Here is a 16,531-nt window from a genome sequence, read left to right as displayed (position 1 = left end):
AGGGCTGCCGTGCCCCGGGGACTCCCCCGGGCACTGAGAAGCGCTTGGCTGCAGGGATCGGTCCCCACCCATGGGATTTCGCCTGGTCTTCAGCACGGGAACCTTTGGAGCTGCATTGGAATAAATCCCATCTGGGCAGGGGAGGGGTCCCGGCCGTCCCACGTCTCCATCCCCGCGGGCAGGAGGCGTCCGTCGGGGTCCGTCCGTGGCAGCCGCTCACGCCTGGATTTTCTCCACTGCTTTGTCGGCCACTGCCGGCACCGCCATGGGGCTGGGGACGTAATTGAAGGGGGTGACGCGGGCGGCGCGGCTCGGGGAGCTGTGCCGGCTGGCGGGGAAGGTCCCGGCCGGAGCCTCGTGCCCGAAGGAGATGGGCAGAGCGGCCTTGGTGGGCGCCGGGGCTTCGCCATCGTGCCGGGGGCTCTCCATCGTGGGCGAGGTGCTGGAGTTGGTCTTGGTGGTGGCGAAGTCCTCGGTCTGCACCACGGCATCGCTCGTCTTCCTGGGGCCGGGGAGCGGCTCCTCGGCGGCGCTGAGCAGCGGCAGCGCGGTGGAGGGCAGCGTGCTCTGCAGGATGTGCGGGATGTCCTCATCGCGGATGCGTCGCCACGTGCCTTTCATCATCGCCGTCGGCGGTTTCTCCTCCGTCGCCTCACCGGGTTTCCGCCGCCGCGCCGACGCCTCGGAGCGAGCGGAGAGGACGGAGGACGGGCTGCCGGTGCGGCGCGGCACGCTGATGTTGGGCGATGAGGAATACCGCTTGAAGGGCTCCGGGACGGCCGTCTTCACCGGCAGCCGGGAGGGGCTCTCGGAGCTGGTCCTGCGCGGGGGCTTGGATGCGGCGGGGGCTTTGCAGCCGGGCTGCGCCCTGGGGACGAGCGGACGCGGTGCGGGCGCTGCCGGTTTGGCCGCCTTCAGCTCCTCGCAGCGGGACGAGCAGAGGAAGACGGTGGGGAGGGCGGCCCGGCTGCGCTGCGGGGACGCACCGCGGGGCAGTGAGGTGGCCGGGGTGGCCGGGCCGAGCTCGGCGCGGTGCCGCAGCAGCAGGCTGGAGGACTCCTTGATGAAGGTGAGCTGCCGCAAGAAACCCGAGCGGTCCGAGTCGCTGCCGCTGGAGCGAGTGGATGACATCCGCACCAGGTTGAGCCGGCTGCTCCCCGCCCCCCCCGGCGTGCTGCCCTTCGCCTTGCCGCTGCCCTCCTGCTCCTCCAGCACCGGCATGGCCGCGCGCACCGGCAGCACCTTCCTGCTGGGCTTCTGCATGAAGGGGATGCGGACGGGTGACTTCTGCGTCTTGTGCTGCCGGGGGGCCGGGGATCTGGGGGCCGTGGGCTTGGCCGAGGGGCCGGGCGGGGAGGGGGGGCCGGTCGTCTTGCCCGTCTGCACGGGGCTCTGCTTGGAGAGCTGCGAGGGTGACGGCAGCTTCTTGGGCACGTGCTGCGAGGGCGTGGAGGTGCGGGACGAGCCCGAGGACGGCGGCCCCTTGGCGATGCGGGCAGGGGGCGTGGTGCTGCGCTTGGGCAGAGCCAGGTCCCCCCCCTCGGGCGGCTTCCCCAGGCGGTGCAGGCTGCGGGAACGCTGCTGGCTCAGCGACAGATTCTTGGGCGCCGGGGGTTTGGCCATGGGGGATTTCTTTGGGGTGGAGCGCGGGCTGGGCGCGTCCTTGGCCAAGTTGGGCATGTAGATGACGGTCCTGCCGCGGAAAACCACCGGCAGGTTGGGCACGGGCTTGCTCGGTGCTGGGCTCCTCTCTGCCCTCGCACTGCCAGCAGGACGGGCGCTCGGCGCCTTCTTCGCCTCCGGGCGGCTCTTGGCACGCTCCCTCCTCTCCGTCTCCCGCCCGGCCGCACTTCCAGAGCGTTTCTTCTCAGCCCTGTCCAGGGAGAGCTGCAGAGTGGAGCCGACTGAGAGCCCTGAGACGAAGGAGAGGATGGAGTCAGACTCGGAGGAAGGCTCCCGCGACAGCGACGCCGCAGCCTGGTGCAGCCAGGTGACGATGGAGTTGGCTCCCTCCTGGATGGCCTCCCACTCCACGCTGTCCAGGTCGGAGCCGCCGTCAGAGCCCAAATCCTCGGGGCGATGCCTGCCCTCTGCCGGGCGCTCCCTCCCAGCGCTGCCCTTCGGCTTCTGCTTCCTCTCCGCCGTCCTCCGCCTCGTTGAGGGCCGCCGGCGCTTGGGCATGGCAGAGCCGATGCACTTCTGCAGGAGATCGTCCTCCGAGTTGGGGCTGGGGGAGCGGCCCTGCGTCTGCCCCACCGCTGCGCGCTGCCGGGGGGCTGAACCACGCTCCTCACCCTCGCCAGGGTTGCCATCACTCAGGGAGCTCATGGAGGAGCTCAGCGAGTAGCACGGCGGTGTCTCATCAGCAATCAGGTTGTGCTGCAGCTTGCCCTTCGCTTTGCCCTTCGTCTCAGGCTCCCTCCTGGGCACGGAGCCCCCGCAGCGCTCCCTCCGCAGCGCCCGGCCGGGCTGCGCTCCACCGCCGGGCACCTCCTTGCCCAGCCCAGGCTCATCCGAGTCGTGCTCATAGAAGCAGTAGACGGCTTCTTCAGTCGGCGTGGTGTGGCACAGCGACTGGAAGGCCGCCCCTTCCTCGCGCATACCATCCTTCCTCCCGGGCAGGCTGCAGGGCCGCGTCCCAGGGCTGCCGCTCCTCCCCACCTCTGGCTCCGTGCCGAGCATGGGCTGTCCCCGCTTCCCCTCCGCACCTCTGCCCGGTGGCACGGGGCTGTCCCGGCTGGAGCCCGCCCTGCCCCTGCAGGCTGAGCTGGGCCGTGTGTGCGCCGAGCTGCCTAGAGCAGATCTCCGTGCCGGCGACGCCGCAGTGCCCATTTCCCGTCTCCTCCCCGCACCGTGGGGGGGCTCAGCCTCCTCCTTGGGGCCACGCAGGGTCTCATCGCTCAACGAGGCTGTGCTGGAGAAGTTGACGGGGGTCCCGTCAGCCGAATCGGTGTAGGAGTCATCATCCTTGTAGAGCTCCCGGGCGGCGGCACGGAGGTGCTTGGGGACAGCAGTGTGCGTGGGCACCAGCATGTAGACGGGGACGTGGACCGGCTTCTTGGTGTGCGGGTGCAGGACCTGCCCGGAGAGCAGCGAGCTCTTCACCTTGCGGAAGCGTGAGGGCATGGCGGAGCTGATGCACTCCTTTAGGATCTCGATGTCGTCGTCGGAACTGGGCTCTGCCCGGCGTTGGCCCTCCAGGAGCTGCTCCTCCCTCTCCTCCCGCTCCTCGTGCACTGCAAAATTCAGGCTGTTCTTTTCGGGGAAGGTGGGCATCAGCTTCAGCTCCACGTCTTTCTGCACGTAGTGCTCGTGCAGCGGCAGGGCGCTCAGGCTGGAGGCGCACGAGAAATTCTCATTGGGTTTCTCCACTGTGAAATAGACCATGGAGTCCAGGTCCTGGGGCAGCTGGAAGCGCTCCTTGAAGTCGGTGATCTCCATGAACTTCTTGACGTTGTTCTCCCACTGGATGTTGAACTGGCTGGTCTCCTTCTCGGGTGGGCAGCCCAGCTCGAAGAGCGGCGTCTTGCTGCGGCTGGGTGGCATGGTCTGCCCAGGGCTGTCAGGCAGCTCGCTGGGGCTGACGGTGCCGCTGATCATCTCACTGCACGGGTCACTCTGGATGGAGCTGGCGATGGATGGGCTCTCGAAGCTGCCCAGAGAGCTGACGGAGCTGCAGCGGCTCATCACCAACGGCGTCTCCTGGATGTAGTTCTCTGAGGAGCTGGAGGGAGTGTGGTCCTCCTGGCGGGAGGGGGATGCATCCCGCAGGAAAAGCTTGTCACGTTTGGAGAAGGGGATGGTGATGGGCTGGGAGATCCCCACCGGTGTTGTCGGACCCATCTCCGCCTTCTCCTTCTCCTGCCTCGTGTCCTCAGCTTCCCCATCCCCTTCATCCATCTCCAGGATCTCCAGTGAGGAGTCGCTGTCCAGGTCATTCTCGCTGTGGCTCTGCCCATCCAGCACATTGTCGGCTGAGGAGAGGGAGGAGAGGGAGCTGCAGCGGGAGAAGCAGATGGGGGTGTCCTCCACCGAGTACTTCTGCACCGACTCCTGCTCAGCCGGAGCTAGGGGCTGGGCTGGCAGCTTCTCAGGGATCTTGCTGAGGTTGTCGGCTGTTTGCAGGAGGGCCGGGGGCAGCCAGGCTTGCTTCCTTCCCAGCAGCGAGGTGTGGTGGCTGATGGCTGTGCTGCTCTTGGCCAGGTTCCCGAGCAAGGGCACATGCTGGTACGAGGGCGAGAGCTTGATGGTGTGCACCTGTGGGTCGGTGGGCAGTTTGCCACCCATCTCCTTCTTCCTCCCGGTTTCCAGTGCTTTGGGACTGGGGAAGGTCACCGCCTTCCTGCCCCGCTCCGGTGCCTCTCTCTGCTCTGGCTTATCCGGCTCAGCCCTGAGCACAGGGGGGTCAGGCTTGGTGCCCAGGATGCTCTTGAGGTCCAGCCTGCTGGGCCGCTTCTGGTAGCGTTGCAGCTCATCCCTGTAGTCAAGAAAGGGGGCCCTGGTGCAGGGCTTCATGTGCTCCTTCGGGCAATAGCCATCGCTGGTGCTGCCGCTGTTGAGGCTGTCTGTGGACAGGCTGGTGTACGCCGTCTTCAGCCGCAGCAGCGCTCGCGCCCGGCTCAGTCCCTCACGCCTGGCAGAGCCTCCGGTGTCCGAGAGACGGCACGGGGAGCAGGAGTGGGCGCGCACCTCGGGCGGCTCCTCGGGGCCGTACTGCCAGTCCAGGCCGTGGTCCTCTGAGCTGAGGCTGAAGCTGTCATCCGAGGACGTGTGCATGGTGGAGATGTCCTCCACCAGCTTGTCGATCTTGGCCACCGTGCTGGAGATCTTGTTGGCCAGCTTCTCGGCGGCCAGAGAGACGTCGTCCTCCGGCAGCGGCAGCTTCTTGGGCTCCGCCGGCTTCCCACCATCGTCCTTCTCCGGTTCCGGGCACCGTCTGTGTGCCAGAGCCCGCGGCAGCGCCTGGCCCTGCAGGAAAGAGGAGCCCAGGAACATGGAGAGGACGGAGGCGCTGGCTGTCTCCACACCAGTGGAGATGTTGGGCACCTCATCGTCATCGAAGCAGCCCGAGTCGGAGGCGTAGTCCTTCACCAGGCTCTCCATGTGCCGCAGCGGCTTCTTGGCGCTCTGGCTCTTCAAGCTCTGCTTCTCCATGGTGTCAAAGGTCTCAGCCAGGTGTTTGGCATCCAGCTCGGCCTCCAGCGCCTTCTGCTTGCGCATGTACAGAGATGGCATGCAGGAGCCCGGCGAGACAACGGCAGTGTCCTTGTACTTGGGGGGCCGGTTGGTGAGCAGGTTGCGGAGCGCGGCCGCGCTGCCCATGGCGATCATCTTGTGCTTGGAGTGGATGAGGTTGCGCAGCATGCTGACCGCCCCCAGGTCCCAGAGCAGCTCCTGGTCGCGGGGGCTGCGGGCAGACAGGTTCCAAAGCGTGCCGCAGGCATTGCTGACAATGGTGAGGCTGTGCGAGCGCAGGTGCTGCAGCAGCGTCTGCAGGCAGTTGTGGTCCCGGAGCACCTGCCTGTGGGATGGGAGGGACAGGGTGGAAGGGGATGGGATGGGGAGGTCCAGCCATCGGCATTACACGCACCCCAACCCCACACCGTGCCCCCCAACCCCCACCTGTAGTCCTCACGCGTGGCGATGAGGCTGGAGACGTTGCGCAGGATGCCGCCGCCGCTCTCGATGATGGCCAGCGAGTTGCTCTGGCACTTGTAGGTGAGGGTGCTGACCAGGAAGCCCAGGGCCCCCTCCACGCCGCAGATGGCGGCTTTGTTCTCTGTGCTGTGTGCCGACAGGTTCCACAGCGCGCTCAGGACACTCTTCAGTGTGGACTCCTGTGTGGGGAGGGGGGATCAGCCCCAGCCGTGCCGCAGTGCCCACCCCCACCCGCCCCGGCTCTCACCTTGGCCGCGTGCAGCGCGCACTGCGTCAGCCCCGCCACGCTGCCCACCTCCCGCAGCACCTTCTTGCTGTTGATGTCGGCTCTCCAGGAGAGGTTCCTCAGGATGCTCGAGACCACCTGTGTGAGCGGAGCACACGGGGCGTGTGGGCACGGCTCCATCCCTGTGATGGGCACCACCCCCACACCCGTCCATCCTGGCGGCACCCACCTGGTGCAGCTCCTCGCTGTCGGAGCCCAGCTGGGCCACGATGGCCTCCATGCAGCCCCGGCGTGAGCACAGCGTTGCCTGCAGAGAAACACGTGTGCTGAGCCCCGTGCTGCCCTGGCCCCACTTCTCAGCACCCCCTTGGCCCCACAGACCTTGTTGACCACATCCCCAAAGGTGAGGTTGGTGAGGGCCATCCCTGCGTAGCGCCGCAGCGCCAGGTTCAGGGGATCGCTCGTCATCTTGTGCATCTCGTAGTCCACCTGCAGCAGCTCAGCCACCGCCTGCAGCCCACCTGTGGGATGGGATGGGGTCACAGTGGCCAGACTCCCCCCTGGGCACCCGCTCCCCAGGTCGCTGCTCTCACCCCATCCCACCCCTTACCCAGCTCGTTCATGGCACGCCGGTACTCCTCATCGAAGGAGAGCTTCATGATGGCACAGGTGGCCTGGCAGATCTGGGGCTCGATGGGCACCGGTGCTGTGGGGACAGTGGGGAGTGATGGGGCCACCTGGGTGCCTGGCACACACGGACAGCATCACCTCCTCCTCCAGCACACACTGACACATGTGCTGTGCACACCAACCCGTGCACACACACCCTTGCACACACACACACACACAAACCACTCTGCACATCCCTGAACACTGCTGTCCAGCCCTGCCCAGCCCCATACCCGTGCTGCCCTCGGGCCCTTTGCCCCCATCCCTGCTCTGCATCTGCAGCCAATCCCAGCAGGTCTCCGAGTAGGAGCGGATCTGCTCCAGCACGTGCAGCACCCGCATCTCCTTCTTGGCCTGCCCCTCATCGGGCTGCGAGAAGACGATGTTGTGCAGCGCGGCGTTGGCGCGCATGCGGGCGTCCTTGGCACCGGAGGGGCTCTCGGGGGGTCCCGGCTCACGGTCGGAGTCGTGCAGGATCTGGATGAGCAGCGGCAGGCAGCCCGACTTGCGCATGGCCAAGCAGCTCTCTTGTGAGCTGGACATGGCCAGCAGCGTGCGCGACATGTCGTCCTTGTCCCGCGTGGCCAGCATGGACAGCAGCCAGAAGACCACCTCCACCTGCAGGGGGGTCGGGTTAGGCATCACCGTGACCCCTCCGACCCCTGCTTGGTGCAGCTGCCCCTCACCTTGCTGCTGCCCCCATCCTCAGGGTGCGTCGGGACGTCCACACTGCTGTCCTCCTCTGTGCCCGGCAGCTTTGTGCAGAGCTGGGGAGCACACGGGGGGGTTGCACGATGCCCACTGGTGTCCCCTCCCCGCGGGCCAGCTGCTTTCAGGGCCCGAATTGTGCCGGGACACTCAGCAGCGTTTTCTGCTCGCTGCACTTTCTCAAATGGCACCGCAGTGTTTGAAGCTGGATGGGGAGCGCTGCCACCGGCAGGAGTGGGGGGAGAGGGGAGCAGGGGGGGCACAGCAGTGCACAACCCACAGCACTGCGAGGGGATGGGGGGAGACCTGTGGGGCACGGGGACAGCGCTGGAGGGACGGAGTGACGTAGGGGCCAGCAGTGATGGCGACGGAGGAGCTGGGGTGATGGAGGAGCAGGGATGGGGGCAGGGGGGGGGGCCGTGGCGATGGCGGTGCCCTCCCCTCTGTCTCTCCCGTTGGCAGATGCTGCTGGAGCCCCGCAGCCGCCCGCCTGCTGCTCACCATGGCCTACTTCTCGTCTCCATGGCAACTGCCCATTTCACGGTGCCCAGACACACAAAGCCATGGCTGTGCCTTCGCAGGCGGGTGGTGGGGACAGGGATGGGGACATTGGCGGGGGGGCTGTGCCTTGTCCCCTGCTCACCTCGCTGTGACCCTGCCCAGCCCCAGCCCCGCTACCTGCGGCTCCGGTGGCTGCACTTTGTCCTGAGCCTCCATCAGCTCCTTGTCGATCTGCTCCAGCCGGGATGCCCGGATCTGTGCAGGAGGGAGGGTGTTCAGGGAGAGCTGGGACCCCCCTGGCACCCTCAGGCAGTGGGAGGCATGATGCAGGGGTGTAAATGGGCGGCTGCAGCAGGGTGGTTGCAAGGATGCGCATGGCTAGGCTGCAAAAAGTGCCTCAGTGGGGGATGGGAGCATGGGGATGCTGCAAGGATGCATCCAGCTGGGTGCAAGGATGTGGTGAGGATTGCACAGGGCTGGGGGGGGGCAGGACGGGATGGGAGGTGGGCGGTGGCCCCAATAGGAGCAGAGGAGCGAGGTCTCCAACCTGTGCCCGCTGCACCATCTCATCCGCCGTCCCGAAGCGTTCCTCCATCAGCGCTCGGATGTGCTGCGCCTCGAACTGCAGCTGCTGCCGGATGAGATCCATCTGCATGGAGAACTGTGGGGGGGGAAGGAGAACAGGGCCGGATGAGGTGAGGTGAGGTGGGGGCAGGACCCCCCCTGCACCCCATGGGTCCCCGCTCACCGTCTCCACGTGGGGCAGCTCCTCCAGGCGCTTGGAGAGGCTCTGCAGCTGTGCGTAGTACCACACCTTCTCCTTCTCCTCCTTCTCGATCTCCCCCAGCAAGAAACACCTGGGGGGGGGGGCACAGCCCTGCTCAGCACTGCCCCATGTGGGGTTATCCCTGAGCCCCCCCCCCACTCACCTCTCCCTGTCCAGCTCCTCCAGCAGCCGCAGTGTGGCCCGGCCGACGTCCCCAGCGCTGTCCCCATGGGGTGTGCCATGCTGCGGGCTGTCCTCCCCGGCCCCCACTGCAACCTCTGGGAACTTGAGGCTGTAGAGGCTGCTCACATCCATCTGCAGAGCTGGGGATGGGGATGGCAGCGAATGGCCAGCTCGATCCGTGGCCCCACATGTTCTCTCCCCCCCCCAGATGTGGCACCCACCTTTCAGCTGCTCCAGCACCTCCGTCTGCCCCGAGGACACCATCACCCGTGCCTCCTGCTCCAGCTTCCCCTGCAGGTGCTTCAGCACTTCCTAAACACACACACATGGAGGAGCAGCCACTTATGTGCCCCCTCCCGCAGCACAGAGCCCCCCGTGCCCCATCTCACCTTCATGTCCGAGGTCTCATTCTCCAGCTTGGAGAGGTGCTGGGAGTTGTCCTGCAGCTCACGCCGGAGGTGGCTGTTCTCCCTGCGCAGCGCCTCCACCTGCCGCACCAACTGCTCGTATGAAGCTGCTCCAGACATCTTCAGCTCCTCCAGGGCCTGCGGGGTGGGGAGGGGGGATTGGACCGGGGGAATTCCCTGCATCCAGCCCTGGGATGGGGATGGTTGCTGCCATGGAGCCCCCAGAGCCCCCCGTGGTGTCCCAGAGGGACAGACCCTAAGCGGCAGCCCCAGCGCTCCGCTGCCTTTGTGTCGCTTTTGTCTTCTCTGACATTCCACTGCTTTGTTCCCACCCGCGGCACCGCCAACCCTGGGTCCAAATGGAGCCCCCCTAGCTCTGCTCCCCCCCCCCCAAATCCATCCACATCCCCTTCCCCCTATCGGGACCCCCCAACCGCCGCCTGCTCCTCCCACCTGATGGGGGGCACCTGGTGCTGACACTGGTGGCCATGGGGGGGATGCAGGCAGGGATGGGGATGGGGGTCTCTGTGCCCCCCACGCATCGCTCCTCCGGTGGTGGCAATGAGCACGATGGCCCCGTGCTGCCTTCGTCAGAGCCACGTGTGTGCACGAGTGCGTGTGCAATGGGTGTGCACACTCAGCCTCTCCCTCCCCCCGCTCACCCCCCCCTTGGCCCCACAGTGCGGGGTTGGGGACGTTGGGCGCCCGGGGCAGCGGTTGGGATCGATCCCAATGTGCTGCCTTTGTCTTTTTCCACAGCCACGCTTCTCCAACACCCCATGGAGCCCTTTTGTGGCCCCCCCCCCCCAGGACAATGCCCTTCCCACCTCTCCCTCCACACACCCCAAACACTGCAGACCTCACAGCCCTCCCCACAGCGAGACAAAGACCCCCATGACACAATGCTTCCCTCCCCCCCCAGTGCTGCAGGGTGGCAGAGAACCCCCTGGGAAAGGGATAAACCCCGTAAGTGCTGGGTTTGGGGCTGTGGGGCAGTGGGGTGCTATGAGAAGGAGCCCAGGGTGCGGGATGCGGGAGGTGGCTGCAGGATGGGGGAGGTGGGATGTGGGGGGAGGGATGTGGAACACCGGGATGCGGGAGGAACAATGGCAGGCGGAGGGATTTCAAAGGATGTGGGATGCAGGTTGACGGTTGAGGGGCGTAGGATGAGGGATAGGATGAGGGATGAGGGATGAAATACGAGGGATGCGGGATGTGCGCTGCAGGATGCGGGCCCAGCACAGCCTGCTGTTGCTATGGCAACGGGAGATGGGATGGTGCGGGTGGGTCCGGGATCTTTCCCAGCACCCAGCAGGTGGGGATGGATGGCAGTGGGGGATGCTGTGGGCTCGGTGCTGGGGGATCCCACTGATGGTGCTGTGTCACACTGCAGCCATTCGGAGGGGATGAGATGTGTGGCTGTGTGGGCACCGCCCAGTCACACAGTGAGGGAAACTGAGGCACGGATCCGGCCCCCTGGACCTCCTCCCCACAGCTCTGCAGTGACAGCTCTGGCTTTGAGGGGGGGTGGGATACTGCTGGAGAAGACGGTGGAGAGCCCAGGGGGCATTGCATCCCCCCCGTGGGGCGAGGACACTATGTGGGATCCCCCCCAGCTCAGGGAGGGGCTGTTGGTGCAGCCTCAGGGCTGGGGCACCCCGCACTGCCCACTCCTCCCAGCTTCTGCCCCATTCTTGTTGTGGGGGGGGGGGTGTCTGGGGATGCTGTGGGGAGGGTCTGAGCTCCGAACCGAATGCAGCAGCTCTGGCAGAGCTGCAGATCTGCAGACAGTGGGGAGGGGCTGCACACAGCACCTGCAGTTGTGAAGCAGCAGAATACGGTGGGGAGGGGGCCAGGCTGCGGTGTGGGGCCAGGAGACGCAGCTCTGCCCCCATACCCCCCTCCTGGCCCCCAGACAGCCACGTCCCATTGGACCCAGTGCTGCACTGTGGCCCCAGTATCACCCACAGGCTCCATGCTCTGGGGCTGTGCTCCCAGTGGGGCACCCCAGGGTGATGCAATGGCTCAGGGCCTCTGGGGACCTGGCTCTCCCAAAACGTGGCAGCGACCCTCCTGTGCTCAGTGCCGGCCAAGAAGGCGGAATTCAGCCAGCAAAAGCCACTGCAGGACCTTGGTGGGTGGGGGAGCAGCAGCAGGATGACCATTGCACTGCACCGCACCGCACTGCCTGCCCTCCTCACCACACTGCCCAACCTGCTCCACTGCACTGCTCACTGCAGCACTCCCTGCATTGCTCCCTGCACGGCTCGTTGCACTGCTCACTGCACCATGCAGCCCGGGCAGAACCAAGAAGGACCGTGGGGGCCACGTACCCCATGCATCCCCACGTATCCCCACGCATCCCCACATATCCCCACACACCTCGGCTCCCTGCAGCCCTATAGCAGCACTGGGGGACAGCGGTGTCACAGCAGGGACAGCCCCAGCTCTGCAGCAGCCACAGCTGAGCCCCACCGGCTGCGGCTCACAGCCCCCCAGGGACGTTAACCAAACCGTGCTGTTGTCCCCAGCTCCTCTGATAGACACGGCTGTGAGCACAGCCCAGGGGACCCCCAACCACAGCAAACCTTTCCCCCCTCATCCCCCCCCCCACTCCTCCACACCCAGCATCCAGGCTGCACTGTGCACACTGCATCTTGCACAGCTCCGAGGGGGGGGGGATGAAGAAACGCAGGGACAGGGGCTCACACAGGGACACACATGGGGACATGCGTGGGGTTGTGCACACGTATGTCACACTCACAGCTCCTGCACGGCTCCTACCCCCCCCCCCTCCCCCATGCACACGCATGCACAGCGCTGCACACACGGATGCTGCATGCACACACGTCACAGACAATAGCCGAGCTCTGGGGACCCCCCCTCACCAGGGACCCCAATGTGAGGACCCCCCCCCCTCCCCGCACCGGGGACGGGTGGGGATGCAGGGCGGGGTGCAGGGAGGCATACCTGAGGGGGAGATTTGAAGGGTGAGGACGATAAGGGCAGGTTTGGGGGGTGCGTTGCAGGGGGGCTGAGATGCGGGTCGGGGTGAGGGCTGGCACTGGGGGGGGAAGCGATGCTGAGATCCCACCGAGCCCCCCCTCCCCCCACTGCCGCCTCCCACCCTCTGGGCGCAGAACGCGGATGGGGACGATCCGATCGGTGCCCCCGCAGCCCGGGGGCCGCCCGCAAATCTCCCGCATTGTCCCCGCTTTGTCCCCGCAGCCCCAATCCGCCCCTCCCGGGACCTCAACCGGGATGGAGCCGCGCCCCGGGGACGGCGGGGATTTGGGGGGGCGGGGGGGAGGAGGTGGGGGGGGGGCAGCAGGTGCGACCCTACCTCATCCCCGGCCGAGGGGGCGGCGGCGCGCAGGAGGGCGAGCAGCCCGCGCAGCCCCATCCAGCCGCATCCCGGCCCCGCGTCGCCGCGGCTGCGCCGCCCCCGCGCCCCCCCCGGCCGCGATCTTCCAGCGGAGCCGCCGCCGTTAGAGGGCAGCAGCCGGGAAGGGAGCGCCGTGCCCCCCCCCCACGAGAGCCCCGCGGGTTGGGGGTTGGGGGGTTCCATCCCCGCCCGGAGCCCCACAGCCACGGGTGTTGCGGGGCACGAAGGACCCCCGGGACCACCACAGCCCGACGGAGCGTTTCGGCACTGCGCCATCCGCAGCCGAACGGAGAGACAGCGGCTCTTCCCCCCCCAGGACCGGCACAGGGACAGCGGACCCCCCCCCCGCGCCGTGTTCCACGCCCGCAGCCTTCCCGTGGCGACGGGGTTTGTCCCATCGGAGCGACGCGGGCCGCTCCCAAAGGACCCCCGGCCCCTTGGGCTGCAGCGAGGGGATCGGTGTCACCACCGCGCTGGGGCGGAGCAGACCCAGCTGGCATCAGCGCTTCTGGAGCCGCTCCATCAGCGCCCACCCGTCCTCTGTACGAACAGAACCGCGGGCGCGGCTGCTGACACGGCCCAGAAATCAAAGGGAAGCGCTCAGCCCCAGGGCAGCCGGCACAGCAGCGTCCCGACCCCGTCCCTGTGGCGCTGGCAGAGGTTTGCGGCACCCCAGCAACCCACCGACTGCAGGACGGGGCCACAACGGGAACGGGATTCAAAACGCCCATCGAAACGGCCGACGCTGACACAACACGCAGCCAAAAGCCTCTGGCATCCCCAATTTGGGACAGTAATTCTTCGGAATCCCAGGGGAGCGGCTCAATGGCTGTCCCTGCCCCACGAGGTGCGTTCACTGCCTCTCTGGGCCTCTTTGGGTACGGTCTGAAATGCCCCAAATGGAGTAGAACCATCCACTCCTTTTCCAGTAAAGGCTGTGGAATGTCATTGTAATCAATCCACTGAAAAGCGTGTGCCAGATGTGTTTACCAAAAAGGAGTGCCAGAAAGTAGGTGACAAACTTGGGGAAAGAAACAGCAAAACAATTAGGATGGCTGGCTCACTTATTTAGGAGACCCTGACACACCTCGGCCCCTACGGAACCAAAGGCACAGGGCAGATCCTCTCAGGTCTCCCCCAGATCAGAAACAGCTGAGAGGAACTTCTTTATTTACACAGAGAACACATTTCCCAAAGCTGTTGTTTATTTCAGTGGGATGAACCTGGAGGAGTGGGTGGCACCGATCCCAGGCCGGCCGTGCTTCACTGGCTTGTAGGTGATGGAAAACTCCCCCAGGTAGTGACCGATCATCTCGGGCTGGAAAAGAAGCAGAGCTGGGGGTTAAAGGTGGTGACAGCAAGCAGGGAACAGAACACATCTCACCCAACCACCTGCAGTGCATCGCTGTAACCCACGCTGGCTGAAGCCCCGCGTGCAGTTTTTCTGCCTGCAGCACTTAGGAAATGGGGAACAGGCATGGCTGCTGCCCCAGCACCTCCCACAGCAGCCAGGGACAGACAGCTGCTGGCTGCAGGCGGAGCTGACCAGGACTCAGAGCTCACTCTGCCCCCAGCACACACTGCAGGATCTGTTCAGTGCGCTTTCAGGTCGCCTTTAACGCTGCAAACAAAACCCTCAGAGAAAACATTATTGAATGCAGGCGGTGGGATCGGGTGGCACCACGTTATTCCACTCCTGGAAACTGCTCAGATTCCTCCCACCCCCATCGGGGTTGTGCGTGCCTCACCTTGATCTCCACCTGGTTGAAGGTTTTGCCGTTGTAGACGCCCACCATGCTGCCCACCATCTCGGGGAGGATGATCATATCACGCAGGTGGGTCTTCACCACCTCGGGCTTCTCCATGGGCGGTGCCTCCTTCTTGGCCTTCCGAAGGCGCTTCAGCAAGGAGTGCTGCTTTCGGCGCAGCCCCCGGTTGAGGCGGCGGCGCTGGCGGGCGCTGTACAGCTGCATCAGCTGCTCGCTGCAAGGGATGGACGCGCTGAGGCTGCGGTGCCCGCCTGGAGCCGCTCACAGACCCACCGAGCCGCTCAGACACAGAAGCGCAGCCCCCCCCCGCGGCACTCACTAGGACATGTCGAGCAGCTGGTCCAGGTCCACTCCTCTGTAGGTGAACTTACGGAAAGTTCGCTTCTTCTTCTGCTCCACTTCTGCCTGTTGCCGAGGGGGGTGGAAGAGATGCGGCCATCAGAACCACGGCACCGCCGGGAAGGCCTCGCACCGAGCTCCACCGGGGCCCAGCAGACCTCAGGCCCCGACCCCTCCAGGCCTCAGGGACCGCCCGCCCGCCGCCCTCCATCCCCTCGCGGGGAAGAGGCCGCGCCGCCCTCGGCCGCAGCGGAGCCTCGAGCCCCGGGCGGCCGCCCCGGCGGCGGATGGAGCCCGATTAGAACAGCCGCCCCCCCCGGCCCGCACCCACCATCTTGGCCTGCTCTGCGCGGAAAGGGGGACCGGAAGCGGCAGATCTCGCGAGAGCGCCGGCGGGCGGAAGTGCGCCAAGCCCCGCCTCGCGCAGTGCTTCCGCCCTTACTGCCCTTAAAGGGGCCGCTCCCGGCAGAAGCGGAGGTGCGCGGGGAAGCGGCAGCGGCACGGGGGGATTTTAAGGCAGGCGGGAGGACGGGGAGGAGACGGAGCCCGAGGGTGAGAGCGGCCGTCCAGAAGCAGCAACGTGGGTTTCTGACACATTCCAGTGGGTGGCACTGTGAAACCGTTCCTTCCCGGCTTGCCCAGGGCGGGAGCCAACAGCCCGAGTCGCCTCGCCCTGCTGCGGCCGCGTGGGTCGGGCTCCGGGCATCCGACAGCCCCGTTCTCTCCGTCCAGGCAGCGGCCTTCGGCTTCCAGTAACGGATCTTCGTCTGCTGCTGCTGCTTCCCGGTGCAGTGCTTCCCATGGGAGGGGTGTTGAGGCACGGACAGGCGGCAGGCAGGGCTCCTCAGGTGTGACAGACGCGTGCGGGTTCATCTCAGCGCCGCTCCTTCCTGGGCAGTCACGAGAGGACGGCGTGGTTGACTCTAACCCGGAGAGTTAGAGCTCTCATCGTTGGACTCCAACGCCTGTTATCCAGGAGAAGCTGGAAGGCAGAGCAACGACTGTAGGTCTGCTTCCATCCCGCGGTTTGCATTATCCCGTTATTCACGGCGTATTTCACAACGCAGTGACTCACGACGCAGGACTCGGTCAGGAAGTCGAAGCGCTGAAGGCAGAGCACGGAGCTGCAGTGCAGCCACCAGAGCTGCTCTGACTTGGGAGCACCGCAGCCTTTGTGCTCGCGAAAGGAACCAGAGCTGAGCTGCTGGGATTCGCAGCCAAGCGGGACCGGGACGATTCAAACATCCAGCTACAGAAACCTCTCAGCTCAGACCAGGGCATCCCAGCTCCATGCTGTTCCACCAGTGGAGGAAGCAGCTGTGGGCTGCAGAGCTGCAGTTTGTGGCTGTTGCCCTGCAGAATTACAGCACCAGCGATGCTGTGTGCACGTATTTAACTCCCAAACGAAGGGCAACTGGGCAAGGATCTAAGCCTGCCTGTAAACCCAGGCTGACCCACTTCGCACTGGTCTCAGCAGCTGCAGGCACACAGCCAAAGGTTTCCTGAATGCAACCATCCATTGAGAGCACACAGAAATAAAGAGCAGGGCATCTGAGTCAGCTCTAACAAATCAGTTCCAAGTTATCTCCCGATTTCCCAAGTGGACAAAGCAGAGGTGAAAGGCGTTTTCCTGGAGCTGAACAAACCTGTCGGATTCAAGGTCAGAACACAGCAGCATTCAATGCCCATCACCACCACCAGCATGCAGGGTGAGCAGACAGACCCAGAGCCATGCACAGCTCTGACGACATGCAAGCCAGTGGTTCTGGGGACCTGAAGCAGCAGCCGTTGCTGAGGTCAGTGCAATCCAGGTGACAGCCAGCGCAGCTCTTTGGTCTCTACAAGCTAACCAGGCAGGGCCACGCAGCTCCTCACCAGCACAGCTGCTCCTCTGATGAGCTGGGTGCTAAAAGCTGAGCA

The 16,531-nt window shown here is 65.7% G+C and overlaps 2 protein-coding genes across 2 annotated transcripts; both read right to left on the bottom strand.

Moving 5' to 3' along the window:
• Positions 1 to 98: 98 nt before the first annotated feature.
• Positions 99 to 12,606, bottom strand: APC2 (APC regulator of Wnt signaling pathway 2). The gene is made up of 15 exons (XM_085211831.1): positions 12,462 to 12,606; positions 9,101 to 9,256; positions 8,933 to 9,023; positions 8,692 to 8,851; positions 8,511 to 8,619; positions 8,310 to 8,423; positions 7,940 to 8,017; positions 7,240 to 7,320; positions 6,787 to 7,171; positions 6,495 to 6,590; positions 6,266 to 6,405; positions 6,114 to 6,191; positions 5,906 to 6,022; positions 5,623 to 5,837; positions 99 to 5,521 (listed from the first exon to the last, which is right to left on the bottom strand). The coding sequence occupies exons 1-15, from the start codon at positions 12,519 to 12,521 to the stop codon at positions 217 to 219; spliced, it is 7,185 nt and encodes a 2,394-aa protein (XP_085067957.1). The 5' UTR covers positions 12,522 to 12,606; the 3' UTR covers positions 99 to 216.
• A 1,050-nt stretch (positions 12,607 to 13,656) lies between these two features.
• RPS15 (ribosomal protein S15) lies at positions 13,657 to 15,079 on the bottom strand. Its single transcript, XM_010725012.4, has 4 exons — positions 14,943 to 15,079; positions 14,592 to 14,677; positions 14,252 to 14,486; positions 13,657 to 13,821 (listed from the first exon to the last, which is right to left on the bottom strand). The coding sequence occupies exons 1-4, from the start codon at positions 14,943 to 14,945 to the stop codon at positions 13,708 to 13,710; spliced, it is 438 nt and encodes a 145-aa protein (XP_010723314.1). The 5' UTR covers positions 14,946 to 15,079; the 3' UTR covers positions 13,657 to 13,707.
• Positions 15,080 to 16,531: the final 1,452 nt, after the last annotated feature.

This window comes from Meleagris gallopavo, chromosome 30 (genome assembly GCF_905368555.1).
Source record: "Meleagris gallopavo chromosome 30, MGAL_WU_HG_1.1, whole genome shotgun sequence".
Taxonomy (NCBI): domain Eukaryota; kingdom Metazoa; phylum Chordata; class Aves; order Galliformes; family Phasianidae; genus Meleagris; species Meleagris gallopavo.
The sequence above is the reverse complement of the archived record's forward strand: the minus strand, read 5'-3'. Positions and strand labels throughout refer to the sequence as shown.